Raw genomic sequence first — 18,733 nt, 5'->3', positions numbered from 1 at the left:
ATTTCACATCAAATGGAGGGTCCCGTGAACAATATAGGCCATAACGGTCAATTTCTAACATGATAAGGTTCAATTTCCATCAACAACAAATAAAAATATCTAAAATTTTAGTAATAATATCTAAAACATTAAACATACCCTCCAAAATTTCTAAAATATCTTATATATTCTTAATTTTTTATTTCAAATATACCCCCTATATTTTTTTCATTATTAAAAATAACCCCACTATTAATACATATTAAGTTATTTCGGATTAAATTTCTACCAAAGTAAAAAAAAAATCAAAATATTTTTTTTTGAAAAGTTAGCGACGGTATAAGAGTATATTTGTAAAGGCAAAAAATTAAAATACTTCTTATACCCCTAATTTAAGGACAAATAAGAAAAGCTTGTGACAGTAAAAAAATATATTTGAAAATACAAAATAATAATTTTACAAAGATAACGACTGTTTTTAACAATTCACTAATAAAATTTAACTCTAGAGATATATTTAAAATAATTTGAAACATTAAAAAGGTATTTTTAATATTAGTCTTTTAAGATAGGTAAATAAGAAAGGCAAGAACTTATTTAGATTGCAGTGAATTTCAAAAAAAGTTATTCAATGGTAATTTATTCAGTATAAAATATTTTCGCATGATTAGAGACACTAAAAAAAATTTGGCATTCGTTGTTTAATAGGACTCTATATTTCATCTAGAAATAATTTATTTTACTTGAAAAAAAAATGACTTAAGCTTGGAGCGTAAAACATTCTATTATAGATATTGAATCACACTCCTTTCTTATCTACTAAATAATATAAATTTTTTAAATAAATTGAAAAATATGCGGGACAAGATATTTATGCATTTAAACAGAGAATATATGTTACTCAAAGAAATAAAATAAAAATGTTTTAATTTGAAATTTTCGAATTTTTTTTGTAGAATAAAAATGTGGTGGGAGAAGTGCCACTATATTTTTTCTTCTAAAGATGCATTTGCTCAATGAATTTTAAAATTAGATCTACAAACCTTCACAAATAAAAAAAACAAACAAACAAACAAATAAAACTCTGTAATTTTACATATAATATCAAATGTTTCAATTTGCATTTTATGCGTCCTATATTTTGTTAAATATAAAAATATAAAAGCATCATTTTTTCACCGGCTTAAGTTTTTTGAGAAAATGGTTGTTTCGCATTACTTAATTTATTTTGCATTTTTCTCGCCAAAAAGAATTATCAACTAAAATGTTGAAAAATTCCACAATTTCGCCTCAAATATAAAGTTTTTGGATGAAATTTAAGCTACTTTCAAAGATGGAGTTGCAAATTGTAACATTGAGTGATAGATGAATATGGACCCAATATTTTAACCTATAATGTAGGGTAATTATGAAATAAAAGTGACATGAAAAAAAAAACGAAATACTCAATAATGTGTTCTAATTGTTTAATAAATTTTTAAAAAAAATTCATTAGTTTATAATTAAAAAAAAAAACTAAAGAACATAGAAATAGTGACTTAAATCATATGCTTTTGTTCCCTTTTTATACTATGCAAAATATCATAATTCACATTTTGGTAGCTTTTATCAATTCACAAATATTATTACATATAACCTGCTAGATATCTATAATTAGACCGGGCAAACGGACAAGTCAATGTACCCACAGGTCATGTGAGTATGGATAAAATTTATTTATAAATTTTTAGATAGTCAACATCTTTATCTATAACCCGCCTACAGGCGGGCGGGTGGGTATGCTGTTACCCACAATTTTTTTTTTTTTTAACTTCTATACTTTTCAAATACAAAACACATATATAAAATTTTTAAAAAGCATATTGTAACGTTTTGTTTTATATATCATGATATACGACAAATAATATAAAATCTTAAAACGCATAAATTATATAATATAAAATTATTTATCATCCCAAATTTTTATAATACAAAATTAATAAATTTTTTATCATTATAGAGTCAGTATCATAGAGATTATATATTTATTAATTAAAAAATATATATGTGGGTACCCGCAGGTTGCCGAAAATATTCACTACTTTACGGGTACCTACCTGTTTTACCCATGGATAAAAAAAACTAATATCCATACCCGCAAATATACGAATAACCCGCAGGTACCTACGGATATGGATAGAGATTGCGAGGTCTATCTATAATTGCTGTTTTATTGTTAGATTAATTGTTATAGCAATTGGATGAAGCTACTCTCAAAGCTTATAATCCAATAAAGAGCATGAAAATATCAAAAAAATCAAACCAATCCAATAGCTCATTTCCATTTTGTCATCCTGTGATTAGATAAAAACAAAGATAAAATCGCAAAGCAGTTAAGTGCAACTTTTAAATCACATGATGATACAGTAAAAATAAGCTAAACCACAAGGGAATAAATTAAAGTGCATCTAAACTTTTATTTCAGTGTAATTTGGATCTCCTAGTGTATCTTAGTTTGATTCAGCTTCTTTTTCAAACTATAAAATACATTAGAAAATGGATTGGCTCAGCTTCAATCATGACCTAACCTGATCAGATGCAGTTGCTTCATTCATTTTCAGTAAGATAACAAAAGAGGTGTGGTTGAGAAAATTTAGATCTCTTACCTCAAGCTAAGAGAGGCCTTGAGTAAAACAACATATACTATTTTTTTTTTTTATTATAATTAACAAGAATACAAACATAAATGGTTTTGAGTCTTGTTAGGTTAAGCTGCCAAGAAATGTGGGTTTTATATATGGTAAGAAATCTAAGCAATAGACAAAACAAAAAAAAAAAACAAAAAAAAAAGAAAGAAAAAACATTGTTAAGTTCAATAGGAAGTTAGGAACATTGCCCTTAGATGACCAACCTATGCAATACTAAATAAAAAAGGGATAATTTCATGTGCCCTGCCCTTGTGAAGTTTTTGAAAATTACAGATATACCCCTGCATATTTTAAATTATCAAATTTATCCCCTCAAAATTTCATAATATACAAACTAAATGATGTTAGTTAAATGCTGTATTTTCTTTGTTTTGGACCATTATGCCTCTGTGCTTAGAATTTATGGCTCACATAGAAAAACACACATGTTAGGATAAAAACATTCAAGATGACAAATGATTATCTATTAAACTAAATCAAAAGGACATTTATTTAGAAAATAGAATGGTAATTTTCTAGAAGAAAAATCAACTTTAATTGGCCAACTAATAAAGAGATATATTTATAAGAGGCAATTGCTTATATATTTTTGAAAAATTTTCGACTTTCTAATTTATCTTTTTTAGAAGACTAATATTAAAAATACATTTTTTACGTTCCAAATTATTTCAAATGTACCCCTAGAGTTAATTCTATTAATAAACTGCTAGTAATAGCCGTTATATTTATAAAATTACTATTTTGCCTTTTGAAATATAACATTCTACTATCACCAACTTTTCTTATTTGTCCTTCAATTATGGACAAAATAAATATTTTGATTTTTTATATTTTCAAATATATTCCTTTGTTATCACCCGCTTTTCTTATTTGTTCTTAAGTTAAAGGACTAAAGAGATATTTTTTTTTTTTTTTTAAGCCTGAAAGACATTTTACTCACGTTTAACCCGAGATAACTTAACAAATGGTAACTGCAAAGTATTTTTTAATAACGAAGAAACAAATGAGTGATATACTATAAACAAAAAAAAAGAAAAATAAACTAGATATTTCCGAAATTTTAGAGAGTATATAGACAATTATCCCTAAATATGCAATTTTACTATACAAACGCAATTAACCTAAGAAAGAAAAAGGAGGGCAAAAATGAGATGCATAAACACTCTTTGTAGCGGCAGGATACCGCAATTTAGTCTCTAAACTTTTCATTTAAACATTTCAGGCCTCATCAATTTCATGCGTATTGCGATTTCACAACAAAGAAGGGGAGCCATGCATGCAATTTTCAATTATGGGTACAGAGAGCACAAGAACAATCTATTTATTCATCTTAATTCTAAAAGAAAACAAGACAATTTCTGCATAACAAATCTACTGAGTATTGACTTTACAACATCATAATGCTTTTTTCGCCTTTAAATGCCGGTAACTGCTTCTAGTAAAAGTGTTTCTGCAGTTTTTAAATCGCATAGCTCAAGAACCTTACCGAATTTCAAATCCAATCAAAACTTTCGAAAATTTCGGCTTCCAATATGAATATGAATGCTGATCTTACATGGAATGCTGATCTTACATAGAAGTACAGATACTGAATCTAATCAATACATGTTTGAGATATGAATCAGTGGGTTAATGGGCTAGTAAAAGTGCCTTGAGGCAGCGCGAGCCCATTAAAACCCCAAATGAGTATGCAAATGAATGCGAATCCATTACGATGTTCAATTCGATCAAATTCGGTTTAGTTTAGATACCGCCTGCAATTTTTCGAATTGCAGAAGCAAGGGATTTTGTGACCTTCGTCTTCGTGATTGAAGTGGTAGTCGTAAGTAATCTCCTCGCCGGGGTTTATATCCCTCTCTGCGAAGAACACTACCTGGATATATTGTAGAGAAGAATTGTATAAAGATCCATTTGTTTGTTTTTTTGTTCCATATATACACCTTTATAGTTCAATTTCACACAAAATAGTCTTATATGCGGAGTAATCGGGTTCATGGTGTAACTCGGTTTTCATTATTAAAAAAAAAAAAAAGATATATAAAGGCCACTATTGTTGGTGCAACTGCTGGCGTACGTATGTTTGTATTATTGTATATAACGAATCACTTCTTGAGCGATTAATATGCATATTCTGATTTCTGAGGGAAAATTAAGCAAATGTGTAATTTTCTAGGCGAAAATATGGAAATATTCCCAGGACAAAATAAAAACAAGAAAGAGTTAGTTACCTTCTTCTCGTTCCTGATTGAGATCACTTTAGCAACGCAATTTGGCTGATCATATTTCATTAAATTTGTGAAAGAAACTATGGTTAGAGCTTTAGTAGCAGCAGTTAAAAGTATACAGAAGGACAAAGAAAAAAACAGGAGTATATTAGTCGTACCTGGCATGAATGATTAACGAATCGAGCAATCCCACCTTTGCGAGTAGCATCGATGATATGCTCCTTGTCGATTCTAAAGAAATAGCACGCACTCTTATACTGTAATCTGCGCCCAGACTGGTATTCGATTTCTCGTTTATCGGCAACACGGAGTCCAACAATTTCCCCCACATACTCAACTACCTGGGAAGTAACAAGAATGAAGGAAATGGCTTTCCCCATATTAGGATATCATATGTGATACAAATTACAACATAGCTATGTTGAATTACCATAGCTCCACGGGCAATGAACTGCGATGTGTAGAGACCAAGTGCATGAATGCCAGATTTATAAACTACCAAATGTTTCCAGCCCTTTGACTGCTTGTACCGAATATATTCCTTCTGTAAATGGAAGAAAAATCACATTCATGGCACAATTAAGCAGTACAGGAACATTCTAGAGCTGATTATAGCTTCCAATAAAGAATAAACTCGGTCGTAAGAACAGTGATTTCGATTTTCCCATTAGGCTCAAATTTTTTGGTTGGATATGTAGATTTTCGTCCCCAACTTGGCTTCATTTTGGGCAAAATTCTGCCACACTAAGTTTTACCATATCCCTTTTCACTCTTTAGCAGTGCATGATGAGATCTTCCATAATACTGCGAGTACCTCGTCCTCCATGAGTACTATAAGTAACTTCTGCCGTAGAAAATCAGTTGCTATTCTGTATTCTCTAGTAAACATACTCATCAACTCAATATCCACATCTTTGAGTTTTAACCAGTATCGTCAACCAAACTCACCAAAAACTTGAGCATCCCTGGGCTGTTTCTATCTACAACTCTATGATCACTATACTCAATAATCATAATTTTCAGAAACCTAATTTTATGATAGGAACAGTAGTCCTCTTTTTTACTGTTCACGCTTCGTATAACTTGATATCTATATAAAATGTTTATAAAATTTATGAAGTTTACTCTGTGGATGTCTTAAATGACGTAGATCAAACTAACAATATACATTTTGATTCCATCTAAGATGGTTGCCATATGAAGAGAGGTTCTTGGAAGACGCATGTGCTCAAAGTATTTTAGTTGTTTGTAGATGCGCTTAGTTTTGTTACTTGTCAACCTAAACAATTGATGAGCAAGAAAGTAATGGAGATAATGTAGGAATGGTATAGATCTTCCAGAGAGTTTGAAGAACATATTATTCCTGGAATCAATTCAGAAAACTATAAGGAAATTAATAACTTACCCGGTAATCATATTCAACATCTAAACAGAGCGGTTTTAGTACCCCTCTAACAGACTTCGGACCATTAATGTGGAGCCACGCATTGATTTGTTCCTGAGAAACAATGCATCCTCCAACTTCATGGTGAGGATTCTTGTAATTCGGGTTGAATCCTTCCTCTCTTTTCCGGCCCCTAAAACCCTACAAAGTGAGCTTAAATTAAGCAGGTCTCGTAGAATTTTTAAGGAATAAAGAAGGATTGCATAAAAAATTCCGATTGAATACCTCTGTGCGAGCACAAGTCCAGTCCCCTTTTATTGGAAATTCTTCCTCGGGATCCACATGATGACTATCAATGTCGGAAATGTTAACTACTGCATGATTCAGGCATCTCCCATAAAAACCAACCTTGTCATCGTCATCACCTTCTACCTCGCTTTGGAGTAAACCCTACAATGTTAAAGAATAGTTACTGTAAACGGCACATGGGCACCTTACAACATTTAAGAGGATTACGATTATCATCTGACCAAGCAATATTTGTGGAAACTTGCTGTCTACAAGATATACATTTAGGCCTTTTCCAGTTATGCTTCAATTCCTTTTTTGACTAAAATTCCATGCAACTCAATGGATATACAAGGCCCAACTTCAAACCAACAAAGAAAACTTAGTTTCCACCAGAAAACCAAATAACAAGAAAAAATGATAAACACTACGATAGGCAATAGTAATGCACATATTACCAAAAACTTGATTTCATGGAAAAAAAAATACGAGATAGGATGTTAGCTAAGAATGCGGTAGCATCTAGTTAGGAAGGAAATAGTTCATGTGCAAATACTACACTTGCCACATACCTTCTGGTGTGCACACCAAGGATGAAATACTACAAAACAATCTGAAACTCTGCACATGATGCATGAACCCCCCAGTCGGTTACACATTGAGCATAACTATAGATCATAAAAGTTGCAATTATAATCCCAGAGTAAGAAAATATATCATTAAAGACAGAAGATCATTCCACAGTTATGAAGACGATAAAAATAAATCATCCATACTTGCTTTTAAAGATATTTTCTTATACATATCCCTGCAATATTATCCCTTTAATATTTAGAGATTTCATGACCATTCAGAATGTCAAGAACTTACAGCATTCTTCCTAGCAGGTGAAGCACCAGACACGTCGAACGCACTCATTGTGTCAACATTAGGGCATCGAGTACCAGGCGTCCAAAGACCACAAACCATATGAACCCATTGAGTCACAGTGGGATCAAATAAGCCAGCAATAATACTGTTAAATGTCTCAAAATTACTTGGCATCTCGCCCAACTGTTGAGTCTCATTTGTTTGCTTCAGATTTATTTCCACACCAGCGCTAGGGAGGACATTGGAGCTTATCGTTCCACACGGAGGAATAAAACCATATTTACGATGTTCAGATGCTTCATCAAATGAACTCACTTTAACATCACATTCAGCGTTCATAGTTGTTGATGGAGGAACAAATTTCAAACTGGACCCATTTCCAATTTCCCAACGTTTTAGCAGACTTTTCACAATTTTTTGGCTTTTAACTGCCCGAGTCATAGCTCCTCCACCATATCCACAAAGAACACATGCCTAAATATCATCAGAAAATGGCAAAGAAAAAAAGCAGTTAGAAAATAAAACTGCTTGAATACACCATGATTAGAAACTTGGTTAGATTAAACCATAAACATTACAAGTCATAATAAACAATATATCTTTGTAAATCCAAATCAGACTCAAACCAAACTAAGACTCCAATAAACATCATAAAAGCAAGTAGCCAGCGATGCACGGATTGTAACAATAATATTTTTACTCCTCTAATAATATTTTTACTTCTCTATTTGTTTTAATATTATACAATTTTATATCGAGTTACTTTGTAAGTTTTTCGTGTTACTGATTTATATTATTTTTTAAAATTAATTTTAAATAAAAATTTTGATTTAATTTATTATGATCTATAAAAATATAATTATTAAATAGAAGACTAGACAGAAAGTAAAATGAGAAAATATATATATATATATATATATATATATATATAGGTCGAAACAAGAATTTAGATCATTATTCTATCATTGATGTTTCACAAATTCCACCAATAAAAAATAATTCTCTTAGATAATCAACTCTCTTCCTTCATTGAAGCCTGGAAGGATGGATAAGATGAGAAAGGAATATATAAAGAAATCATAAGCATTAAACTCTCCACAAATTTCTTCAGAAATCTTCATAATATTGTTGAAAGTTTGAAAAGAAAATGACGAGGTGCAAATTGTTAATATCTTCCATTAAGTAAATGTAATTATAAATTTTAAATTCTAGTGGGATTGGATAAGTCTATTTTAATTGGCAAACGAAGAGACATAGTAAGATGATTATTTTATATATATGACATAACCATTTTATTTAATGAAATGAATTATAATTTAAAAGCGTAATTAACATAAATAATTTAGCAACTTATTATAACTTCAGTTTGAAATGTGCCACATCTCATCATGTGGTGAATTGGGAACTTAAGATTCCAAGGTATTTCTGATGCACTATGTCAAGTAAAAGAGCTTGATTAGTCGATAAACAGTGATTGAGCATCATAACTAAGAATTGTATACATATATATAGCTTACTATATCTTGGACATTCATCTTGCATGGCCTGCAACTCCAACAACCTCTAGGGACTCTTGGAACACCATAGCAAGCCTGGTGCACCTGCACACAATTATGCCGATCCATGTAAAGAACTATTCGAAATAATGACAATGTGATTAATAAGTATAATTGCCACAACTTTAATAAAGCACTGGCTGCACTCAATCAAACGATTGATGTTCTCCTGGTTTGAGCCGCTGCAAACACAACAGAAGGCATCCGAATCTAAAAGAACTTTATGCCCTTTGTCATATCTGCATCATATCAAACAAATGTTATAATGATTATAGGAGAAGAAAAAGAAAATGAGGGATATTGATCTCATAAAACTTTCATGGGAACATTTAATCCGGACCTGCTTGAATTCACTTGAAAATGCTTCGTTGCTTCACTATGATCAGACGGCAAACTTCTCACTGATTTAATATCTGTTGACAATGCACATTTTGAAATTTTTCTTGATGATAACATTGCACTTTGATGTTTCTCTCCTGCATAAAAAATAGTTGTTTATGACTGTAGAACAGTAGCAGTCTGGGCCAAAAAATATTCAATGCATAAACAATTTTTTTTTCAAAATTATTTTAGTTCCCGGAGAACAGTTCTAAACATATTGAATAACCAATCAAGCATTCCATGAAATTAATCAAATTCTGCCACGCGCTAAATAATTACCTGTTCGAGTTATTGGGGGTACTACCAACTGATCTTTTCCAGCCTCCATCTGATCAAAAGATCCACTTTCCTCCAGAGGAGGTAAGCCAATTGAGATTTTCGATTTTCTATCCATTTTTGATAGTTTATTAAGTCTGCATTCGTGAATATCCTTGGAAGTGGGGCTTAATTGATTTGAAGTAGGTTTTAAAAACTCAGCTTCATCTCTCAAACCAGAACCTGAACCTTCAGTACTGTATAGCGATTTCCAAGAGGTTAACGCATTGTGACTCCTTTTATTTGCCCTAGTACGTGTATTTCTGTTCTCTGGTACAAGCTTCTTGCCATGTTTAGGAGTGCTTAACCTTCTAGCCTTTTTAAGAATCAAGCTGAGTGGAAGAATTTTTGCAGGTTTTCCTTCACCATTCGCTATACCTGTGGAAATGATACCTGAATTCCCACATACGACAGGCCTACCTTTGTTACTTGGAAAGTTCCTTCCATGGTTAATGTCTTTTCCTATGCAGCTTAACAACATGTATTTCGGCAGCTTTCGAGCTTCTACATGAAGCTCCTTTTGTCTGAATACCCTTTTCCTATCGAAATCGTTCTCTGACTTTTCGCTGGGTGTATCGTGTGAATGGACTTCATCATATAACTTAATCTCATCATCTTTGACAATTTTATCACTTCTTGTGTTTCTCTTTATGGGTAACAGCTTCGTGCAGGACAAGGAAGAGCGCTTTCGCTTGACATTTGAAGACTTGGCTGAAGAAAGGCATATTTTCTGCAAATCATTGTCTCGCTGAGGAGAAGCTTCTATTTCTTGGGATGACAAGAGCTGAACTTTTCCAATACAGCAGTTAGAATCTCGAGTAACTTCCTGAGCCTTTTCCATGGTGATTTGATTACTTATCTGCTTTATTCTAGATGAATTATCTAAATTGAGCTTATCACTAAGAGCCTGCTCACATTCTGTACCGCCAATTGCTTCATCAGATGAGCCACATTTTTCAATGCCTGAACCTTCATCAACACAATTATGAAAAGTATTCATGTCTTCTTTTGCAGAAGAGCCCATATTGTTGGTTTCGACTGAAACAGAAACCTCAGTTATTGCAGGAGCAGAGGACCCAGAAGAAACTTTTGATGTATTTTGTTCTCTCACCGAGTCAAACTCTTGATAGGCTCCAAATTCTTCAGTTATTCTAGTATCTTTGCAAAAGCCATTTCGGTTATCATTGTTTACAACAACACTACTCTTTGAGCATCCACATTCATTTCCTAGCCTTATTCTTTTGCTATCTCGGAAAGTACAGTCTTTTTCATATGCTTCGCCAGGGGCATGCATATACTTGGCCTTCTCACAATTATTTTGTTTATTTAAAGTGTTGTCAGGATGATTATGACTTCCTAAACTACATCTTCCCACACATTTTGAAGGAGCCAAATAGCTGCAATTTCCAGACAAACATGGGCTTTGTTCTTCCCGACTATATATATCACGCTTACCATTTGCAGGTAAACATATGTTCGACGGCCTCGTACATCTGCAATAGAGAATATTCATATGCAAAGATAAGATAGCACATCTAACAAGTAAAGACGAGCTGATAGAGATCAGATTAGTGACTTCCAAATATAAAGGCCCAGGATGGAATTGAACACTAATGCTTAAAAGGGACAAGAGAAAGAATTTAGCAGAATGTTTTCAGGAGGTTTGGCATAAAGAACCCCACCATTGTTGGAAACAGAACTACAAAGTCGTAAGCGAACAGTTTGCCCCTTAGCTGTGACTTTAGGGACTGTTTGGCACACTATATTAAATTTTATAGGATTAAACGCGAGAACAACAATGGGAGAGAAGAAGAATTTAGAGACCGGCACATTCAGGAGCCACAATGGCAAGATGATGGGTCTGTGGATACAACAGAACCTCTTGAATCCAAATCCGTCCAACCCCAACCTCTCAGCCAGGACTAATAATCTCATCCCAGTGTGATTATTTAATCGAACTGGATTGAGTAATCCCATCCCGTGCTCCGCCATGCTTCCGGGTTGCTAAAACATCCTCCCAGAACATTGCCTTTCATCTTATCCTATCTAACCTAATCTTAGGTGTCAAACGGGCCATTAAAATAAATACAGTGGAGCTGATCCCTTGAAAAATACAGTGGAGACAGAAAGAATAGTTAAATGTTACCTTATGCAAGGCTGCTCATCAGTGGCACATACATGGCATGCAGGACACTGTATACCATTTTGTCTAAAACATAGTGAAGCTCGTTGTATTGTAGCTGTGCAGTTGCAGTGTTGTTTAGAACCTGAATATGGAAAAGGATATGCAACAATGTAAAATATTACAGCTTTATTACGTACATTGCTTCACCTAAGAAAAAAAGAAACTATTACTTATTTGCTCCATCATAGGCATTATTCCTCCATTGTTAGTCTTTTGCTATCAAACTGGTTAATTCTTTTTGTAGTAGACAAGGGAAGAGCTTAGACCCTTTAACATTATGGAGAGCTCCTAGCACTAGGAATCTTCTCGGTAACTTGACCAATAGGTTGTGAGGGTGAAATTCCTATTTCCTTTTTCAGATTATGATTATGGGTAGACTGAATAGTTTCAAGAAATGAATCAACAAAAATAAGTTCTATGACTTAAAAGTACAATGAATAAACTGACATTGATGCCTAAATATACATTTACACATTTTTTTGTGAATATAGCTCAAGTACTCAGCAAGATTGGTTGAAGCGGCATTTCTAGTCTCTGATCCGCTCAAATTTGTTTCTGACTTTCAATATTTTTCACATATATTGTAAAAGTTTTAGTTCAAACTTCTGAAGCCAATCCAATCCTATTGAAACTACCAAAACTACTAGAAGATTATCTAGAACTCAACCAAAAACTGAAACCAAAACTTCAAAATGGCAACCATGCTTATAAAAGAAAAGACAAGGTTCTTCTCTATGATAGAAAATGAAAACAATTACGGTGCTTTAAAGACTTACATGCACCAGCTGGCATCTCAACACCACCACCATTACAGTGAAAATGTGGACATGGATATTCAGATCTTACGGCAACTCTGGAAACATCGTTTTGCCCATAGTTTCCTTTCATTTTCACAGTTGAAAGACAGCATAATCTTCCATGATGAGTGCTTGTTTCATGAAAAGTGGTGAAATTTTCCTGCTTTGAGAACTCAACCGCAGGTCTAAAAGAATGAACTCTTAGGTTCTCCTGTGTTAAATGTTGAATTCTGTCAGGATCTCTTTTATTTTTTAAAGAAGTTGGTTCTGAAGCACCGCCTCCGTTCTCCATGATTAGAGAGCCAGATCTTACAGATGCATGAAGTAGTGGATTTTGGGATTTAGGGTTACCATAGTCAAAATAATTCCCATTTTCAAGCCCGAGAACTTCCCCACACTGATTTGAATGCAAAGGAAATAGCTTATCATGTGCATAGAAGTTACTTTGAGGAGGATGAACGCCGGAAGTAGAAGCCAAAGCCGTTCTGTCATCTGATATCTGCTTACTCTGAACAAAATATGAGGATTTAACCACGCTACTTTTAGTTGAACTTGGTTCCGAAGCTCCATCTCTATTTTGGGAAAGGTCCAACTTATTCATAACACATTTCCTTTCATTCCTATCATTTTCATCCACTATTGAATCTGAAAGGTTGCATTTGGCAGAATATGTATCATCATTAAGCAATCTAGGTGGAAAATGCTCGCTGCCGGTAAGAATATCATCAGCAGCTTGAGATGTGTTGTTTCGTTCAAGGTGCGAAAGAAACAACGAGATGAGTGAATTCTTTGTGGAGTCAGTGTTCAGTTCTTCAGTCTCAGAACTATTGACAAAATTAGCCATTCCAAGTGGATGCTGCATGTGTCTTCTGGTGGAAAATGATGTCTCTGTAGGCAATTCATCAGTATTTTGCCTTGATCTTGTCGTTTCCTTTGGACACACAGCTGCATCTGAAACAACAAGATTATCTATATATACAAAAGAGTATTAAATGAACAAAGCAAAATTAATAGCCTTTTAAGAGTTAGGGTGAAGAAAATGGGAGGCTCAGTAGCAGAGAACCCCCATATATATTGCACTTTTCACTACATGAAATATTAACACCTCTGTATTGCACCCTTTGCTGATGGGTCAAGGGGATAAAAGCTTTGTAATAAAGAAGTTAAAAATCTCATGGGCACAATGCGAAAATCACATTTCTACAGGGTTCCTGCATTTTTTTGCCAAAAAGGAATGAGAAAGAACTAGCAATCAGCGAGTAAACTTACTGCCATTTGCCAGCGGCTGATGTGCTCGAGATTTTTGTGGGTCATGTACTGCCCCAAATCGCACAATGCACATGGAATTTGGAAATAAACCTGCCGTGGTATGATTAAGCTGAGATGGCCGGCCGAGCTGTAATTCAAAGTTAGACGCACCCTTCCTGCTGACTCGAGAAACTTCACCCGGGAAGTTCACCTCGCTGCCCTTATTATCATGGATGAAATTATCCTTAGTCCCTGAATATTGATATGAAATGGATGAATTATTGCATTTTCCCATTAAATTGACGCTATTAGAGGCCAACAGAGATCCACTCTTTTGTCCTCCATTATTTACAGTACTTGAGTCTACAGCTCCCATATGAAGAGGGCTTCCCTTTCTTTCCTGTGCTATCAAGTTCTTAGCTAGAGGAGGCACAGCTCTTTGTGTTAAACTAGAGAAGTTCGTCGGCAAGTTCGTCGAGAAGATATTTTGTTCTTCAAAATTACTCTTCCGTTGTCCATGTGCTGATTTCTCATTTGTTATCTTCATTGCAGTAGTTTGGTCCACTGCCTCTCTATATGGCTGACTACGATACGCAGATTTGCACCTAGGTCCCACATTTTTACCTAATCCAAAAGGTGCTTCGCTTATAACACTCTTTTGAGGTTCCTTGCGTAAATTCGAGAGATTGGCAGCCTTAGATTCAATCAAACCGCCTAACACAAATGACCCATCTGGCCAGTGCCATGTTTTCCCATCATCCGGTGCCATTATCTAGATCAACAGAATAACTTTACAAAGTTGTCGCTTGAAAATGTAAATTGATAAACGTAGAAAGCAAAACTTCTCAACCAAATGCAGGACAATCCTGTTATCCAAGCTAGATATATGTTCTCACATATCAACTTTTCTCCATGGTGTTTAATAGCAGCTGTGACAAAAACAGCCAAAACTAAAGAACTGCCAATTTTCAGGCAATTATTGAAGATATTTCAAAGCTTGTCTGTCTAACATTCATGTATCTATATTGTCATCACTAGCATGAGGACTTTAACTAAGCTACAAATAGGGATATAATGGTAAATTCAGTATGATATGAAGGACCGCAGAATTTAATAAAACCTCAAGTGTAGGAAATCGAGGTATCAGAACTTGTTCAATCACTCAATGTGCGCATATATTAACTTCGTGATGATACAAGACCAACACAGATGAAATCAAATACTTACTCCTAAGTGATACTTGCGCCACTGAGAAATGGTCATGCCATTTTCCATGCAGACAAAGTCGCCGGGTTTATCAGAAGATGCTCCTGAATGCTGAAAAAGGACAAAAGTTAGAAGAATTTTTTCTTTTTAATATGTATCTGAGAATTCTTGTAGGCTACCTCACAAAATTTAGCCACAGACATTCTCAACTTATGACAACAGCAAATGACTCCCAGAAGCCCCATCTCATTCACAAAAAGCTCTCCAACTGTTAGGAATTTGAAAAGAGAATGTTAGATTATAACATAAAAAATAATAGTGCAGCTGCTTACATCAAAACCTTGCCCAATCCACAGGGCGCATTTGATTGTTTTGGTCAACTACTAAAAAACCTATTTAACGCGGGGTAGTTTTGTACATACAAGGGTATATTAATATATTTGAATTTCTGAAGGGTACACATGACAAATTTAGATTTTTTTTTTTCTTTTTCAGGGATACACACACATACTTAACGGATAATTTTTCATTAGTATATTTAAAACCATCTCACAATATAAAAGGTTCGATTAGCCAAAAAAAATTTAAAAAAAAAAAAAGATTTCAAAAGGTCACCAAATAATAGTAAGCGATACATATTAGAGGCTAGCATGACAAAAGCCCACTCACCAGTATTTATGCAGAGGACAAGGGGACCTTTACCAAAGGCAGATGCATGAGAAGAGCTCGAAGACTTGATTTCCACAGGAAATTTTTGCGAGGGCTGAAAATTTGATGTCTGAACCTTGATAGCATTATTTGAGTTAGCTGAATTTGGCCAGTCAGAAAGCAAGGACGATGTTGCCGTATTTGTACTGTGAGCTCGAGACGGTTGATTTGAAAATACATCATTACAGTCCATTCCATGTGTAGATGGACCTGCTTCTGTTAAAGTACTTTGCAAAACACTGCTCTTGAGCATTGAGAGAGACCTCGATGAAGCGAGTAAAGAAAGCTCCTTGATGTTTTCTAATGTGCTGTTTCTCTGATTTTCAGCTAAAGGTGGAATAGTGGTGATCGGAAGAGTACAGCTTGTCATATTTACAGTCGAGCCCTTATTAACAGGTAGCTTAGCTAATGACAACCTTGAATTTGGCAAATGGTAATTCTCCGGAGATAAGAGAGTGAGAAACGAATTTCCCAGCTCTGTTTTGTTCGGTCTGCTGGAATCAAAGTTCAAAGTATTGAAGAACAACTGTTCTTGAGTTATTGCTCGGCCCTCCAAAATGGTTTCTGGTGCACTGAAGGGATTGATGCGGAACAACGGATTCATGCCCAACTGCAGCACAAAAAAAGGGGTTATTGCAACATACCAGTACAAGTTATAAGTAATGAAACATCCCGGTAGAAGTCCGTCAAGAGAAATCACCGGAAACAAATTAACTTGAAAATCTTAAGGTTGAATACTAAGCTGAAAAAAAAAAATCTGGAAAATCTTGCTTATATATCTGTAATGCATTACAAAATAACTGAAGATTGAAAGTAGCTATAGTGATTCATGTTAGTGTAGATTGTAATAGTGGAAGTGAGATTAGTGAATAGTTGTGCCTCTTCATAAAGTAGTTATTCTTATGAAAAGATTCGTCTTTTTATTTGATGTAAAGATATGTCTCTTCACGAAGAGATATAAACCTTTTGTGAAAGAATACGTCTTTTCATTATTTGTGAAAAGACGTGTCCTTTTGTAAGGATACAACTTTAAAAGTTGTGTCCTTTTATCGTAACCATTCACCTCCTATAAATAGGAAATGTTTGAAGGCTTCGAGGGTAACATAATCAATACTTTCTCCTTCCTAATTTTTCATATTGATTCTTAAGAGAAGTTCTTAAGGAAAAGTCTTCAAAAATGTTGTTTGCAGTCTTTCAGCGGTCTTGTTGTATCCTGGAAATGACTTACTGGTAACCCGACAGCATACATTCGAGTGGCGGCAAATATTACCTTAAAGAAAGTGAACTTACACGCCTCAAGACCATAATTTACTTAATCTCCATTCATATTCCCCAACAATTCAAACAATAAAACGCAACTTCTTTATTAGGTGCATGTTCTCAATAACATGTACCTTATATCCATTTCCATCTGTATGAGCATTCCAACTTTTTCAGCTTTCTACAAAATTCCAATTTCAATAAAATCTACACCTGAGAAGTTCCGAAACAGGAACACCATGTAGCATGCATATGTTGTGTGGATCGTAAACGCTAACCACCTATTCCGAAATAAAAAGTACGCACCCATAGCACTAAAGGGCTCCAAAGCAGAGCATTCCCAACAAAGCCTACTTTACATACCAATTTAGGAACTCCAGGTAACAAAATTTCAACTGCTGTTTTTGTAATTTAGAGCCCCAAAAAGCCCAAAAGCACTGCGGAACTTTGACTTTGGCTCCTCAGAAGCGCTTCTCAATGAATCGGGGCTCTAAAGCATCGCATTCCCAATCCAGGAAACAAAAGTGACAAAATTTCAGTACTGTTTCGGTAATTTACAGTCTCAAAAACCCAGAAGCACTTCGGAACTAAGCTCCATCGCGTTCCCAAACTGAAGCCCACCTCACATCCCAATTTAGCAACCCAAAGTAGCAACATTTCACAAGCAATTCGTCCCCCCCAAGACCACATTTTGGAGCTGGGAAACGCATCAAACCCACCACCCCCCCCACCCAACAACCGCAGCGAAAACAAAAGAAATCGACCTCGATCGGAAGAGCATTACCTGCGCCGGAGCCCCCATCGTCGTACCTCGCGCCGGCGCCGGAGTCGTCGTCGTCGGCGGCGGCGGCGGCGCCGCCTGTGGGACCCAAGCGGAGCCGCATTTGGCGTGCCAAGTGTCGTCCATGGCGGGGCCGACCCCCCACCCTCGCTACCTCTCCTCCCACCACAACTCTCCCCCCTCCACCTCTATGACCTGAGAGAGAGAGTGTGTATGAAAAAGAGTAGCTTTAAGAGAGAGAGAGAGAGAGAGACAGGGGTTCTTTTCTCTACCAATTGCAATGGGTTTCTCTCTCTCTCTCTCTCTCTAATTTCTCTCTCTTCTGTGTGTAATCAGAGAGAGTGCAGTTTCTCTCAGAAGAGGGGTTCAGCCACTGAAGAGTGAGGGGAGAGAGAGAGAGAGAGAGAGAGAGAGAGAGAGGGGAAAGAGAGGGGAAATGATGAGAGAGAGGTGGAGTAATGGTGAAGGTTTGGTCAGAGAGAGAAAAAGATGGGGAAAATTATTTCCCTATACCTGGTCCATTACTTTTGTCCATGAACCAATACCCTTTTTTTAACCTTTTGGGGTAAATTACACTTTTTTTTTTTTTTTTTTTTTTTTTTTTTTTTTTTTTTTTTTTTGTCTGTCGAACTATTAGCGGTCGCATGACATTTTTGTTCGCAAATTTTAATTTATTATAATTTTTTATTTAAATTTTTTGAATTATTGCTGTTATATTTTACGATTTAATTTAGTTGGCTCAATACTAATAAATTGGTAATATAAAACTAATAAAAAATATCGTGATTGATAATGCATGCTCTATTACTTTTATATCAATAATTTATTAATATTTAATCAATAAAATTTGGTTATGGAATTTG

General features: G+C 34.8%; 1 protein-coding gene across 2 annotated transcripts; it reads right to left on the bottom strand.

Annotated features, from left to right (window-relative positions):
• LOC109724609 lies at positions 3,971-18,293 on the bottom strand. Of its 2 annotated transcripts, XM_020253487.1 has the most exons (20): positions 18,143-18,293; positions 17,874-18,065; positions 15,791-16,439; positions 15,301-15,389; positions 15,143-15,232; positions 13,937-14,687; positions 12,647-13,618; positions 11,832-11,952; positions 9,650-11,178; positions 9,330-9,465; positions 9,114-9,228; positions 8,951-9,034; positions 7,434-7,907; positions 7,136-7,231; positions 6,561-6,725; positions 6,297-6,476; positions 5,322-5,435; positions 5,050-5,232; positions 4,895-4,939; positions 3,971-4,539 (listed from the first exon to the last, which is right to left on the bottom strand). In XM_020253487.1, exons 2-20 carry the CDS (start codon positions 17,994-17,996, stop codon positions 4,405-4,407), a joined length of 6,051 nt encoding a protein of 2,016 aa, XP_020109076.1. In that variant the 5' UTR covers positions 17,997-18,065; positions 18,143-18,293; the 3' UTR covers positions 3,971-4,404. The 2 variants fall into 2 exon arrangements, with proteins under 2 accessions (XP_020109076.1, XP_020109077.1); XM_020253488.1 differs by having other exon boundaries at positions 12,647-13,612; positions 17,874-18,293.

The sequence above is a fragment of the Ananas comosus genome, linkage group 19 (assembly GCF_001540865.1).
Source record: "Ananas comosus cultivar F153 linkage group 19, ASM154086v1, whole genome shotgun sequence".
In the NCBI taxonomy this organism is placed as follows: domain Eukaryota; kingdom Viridiplantae; phylum Streptophyta; class Magnoliopsida; order Poales; family Bromeliaceae; genus Ananas; species Ananas comosus.
Note: the sequence above shows the minus strand (reverse complement) of the source record. Positions and strands in the feature narration are given on the sequence as shown.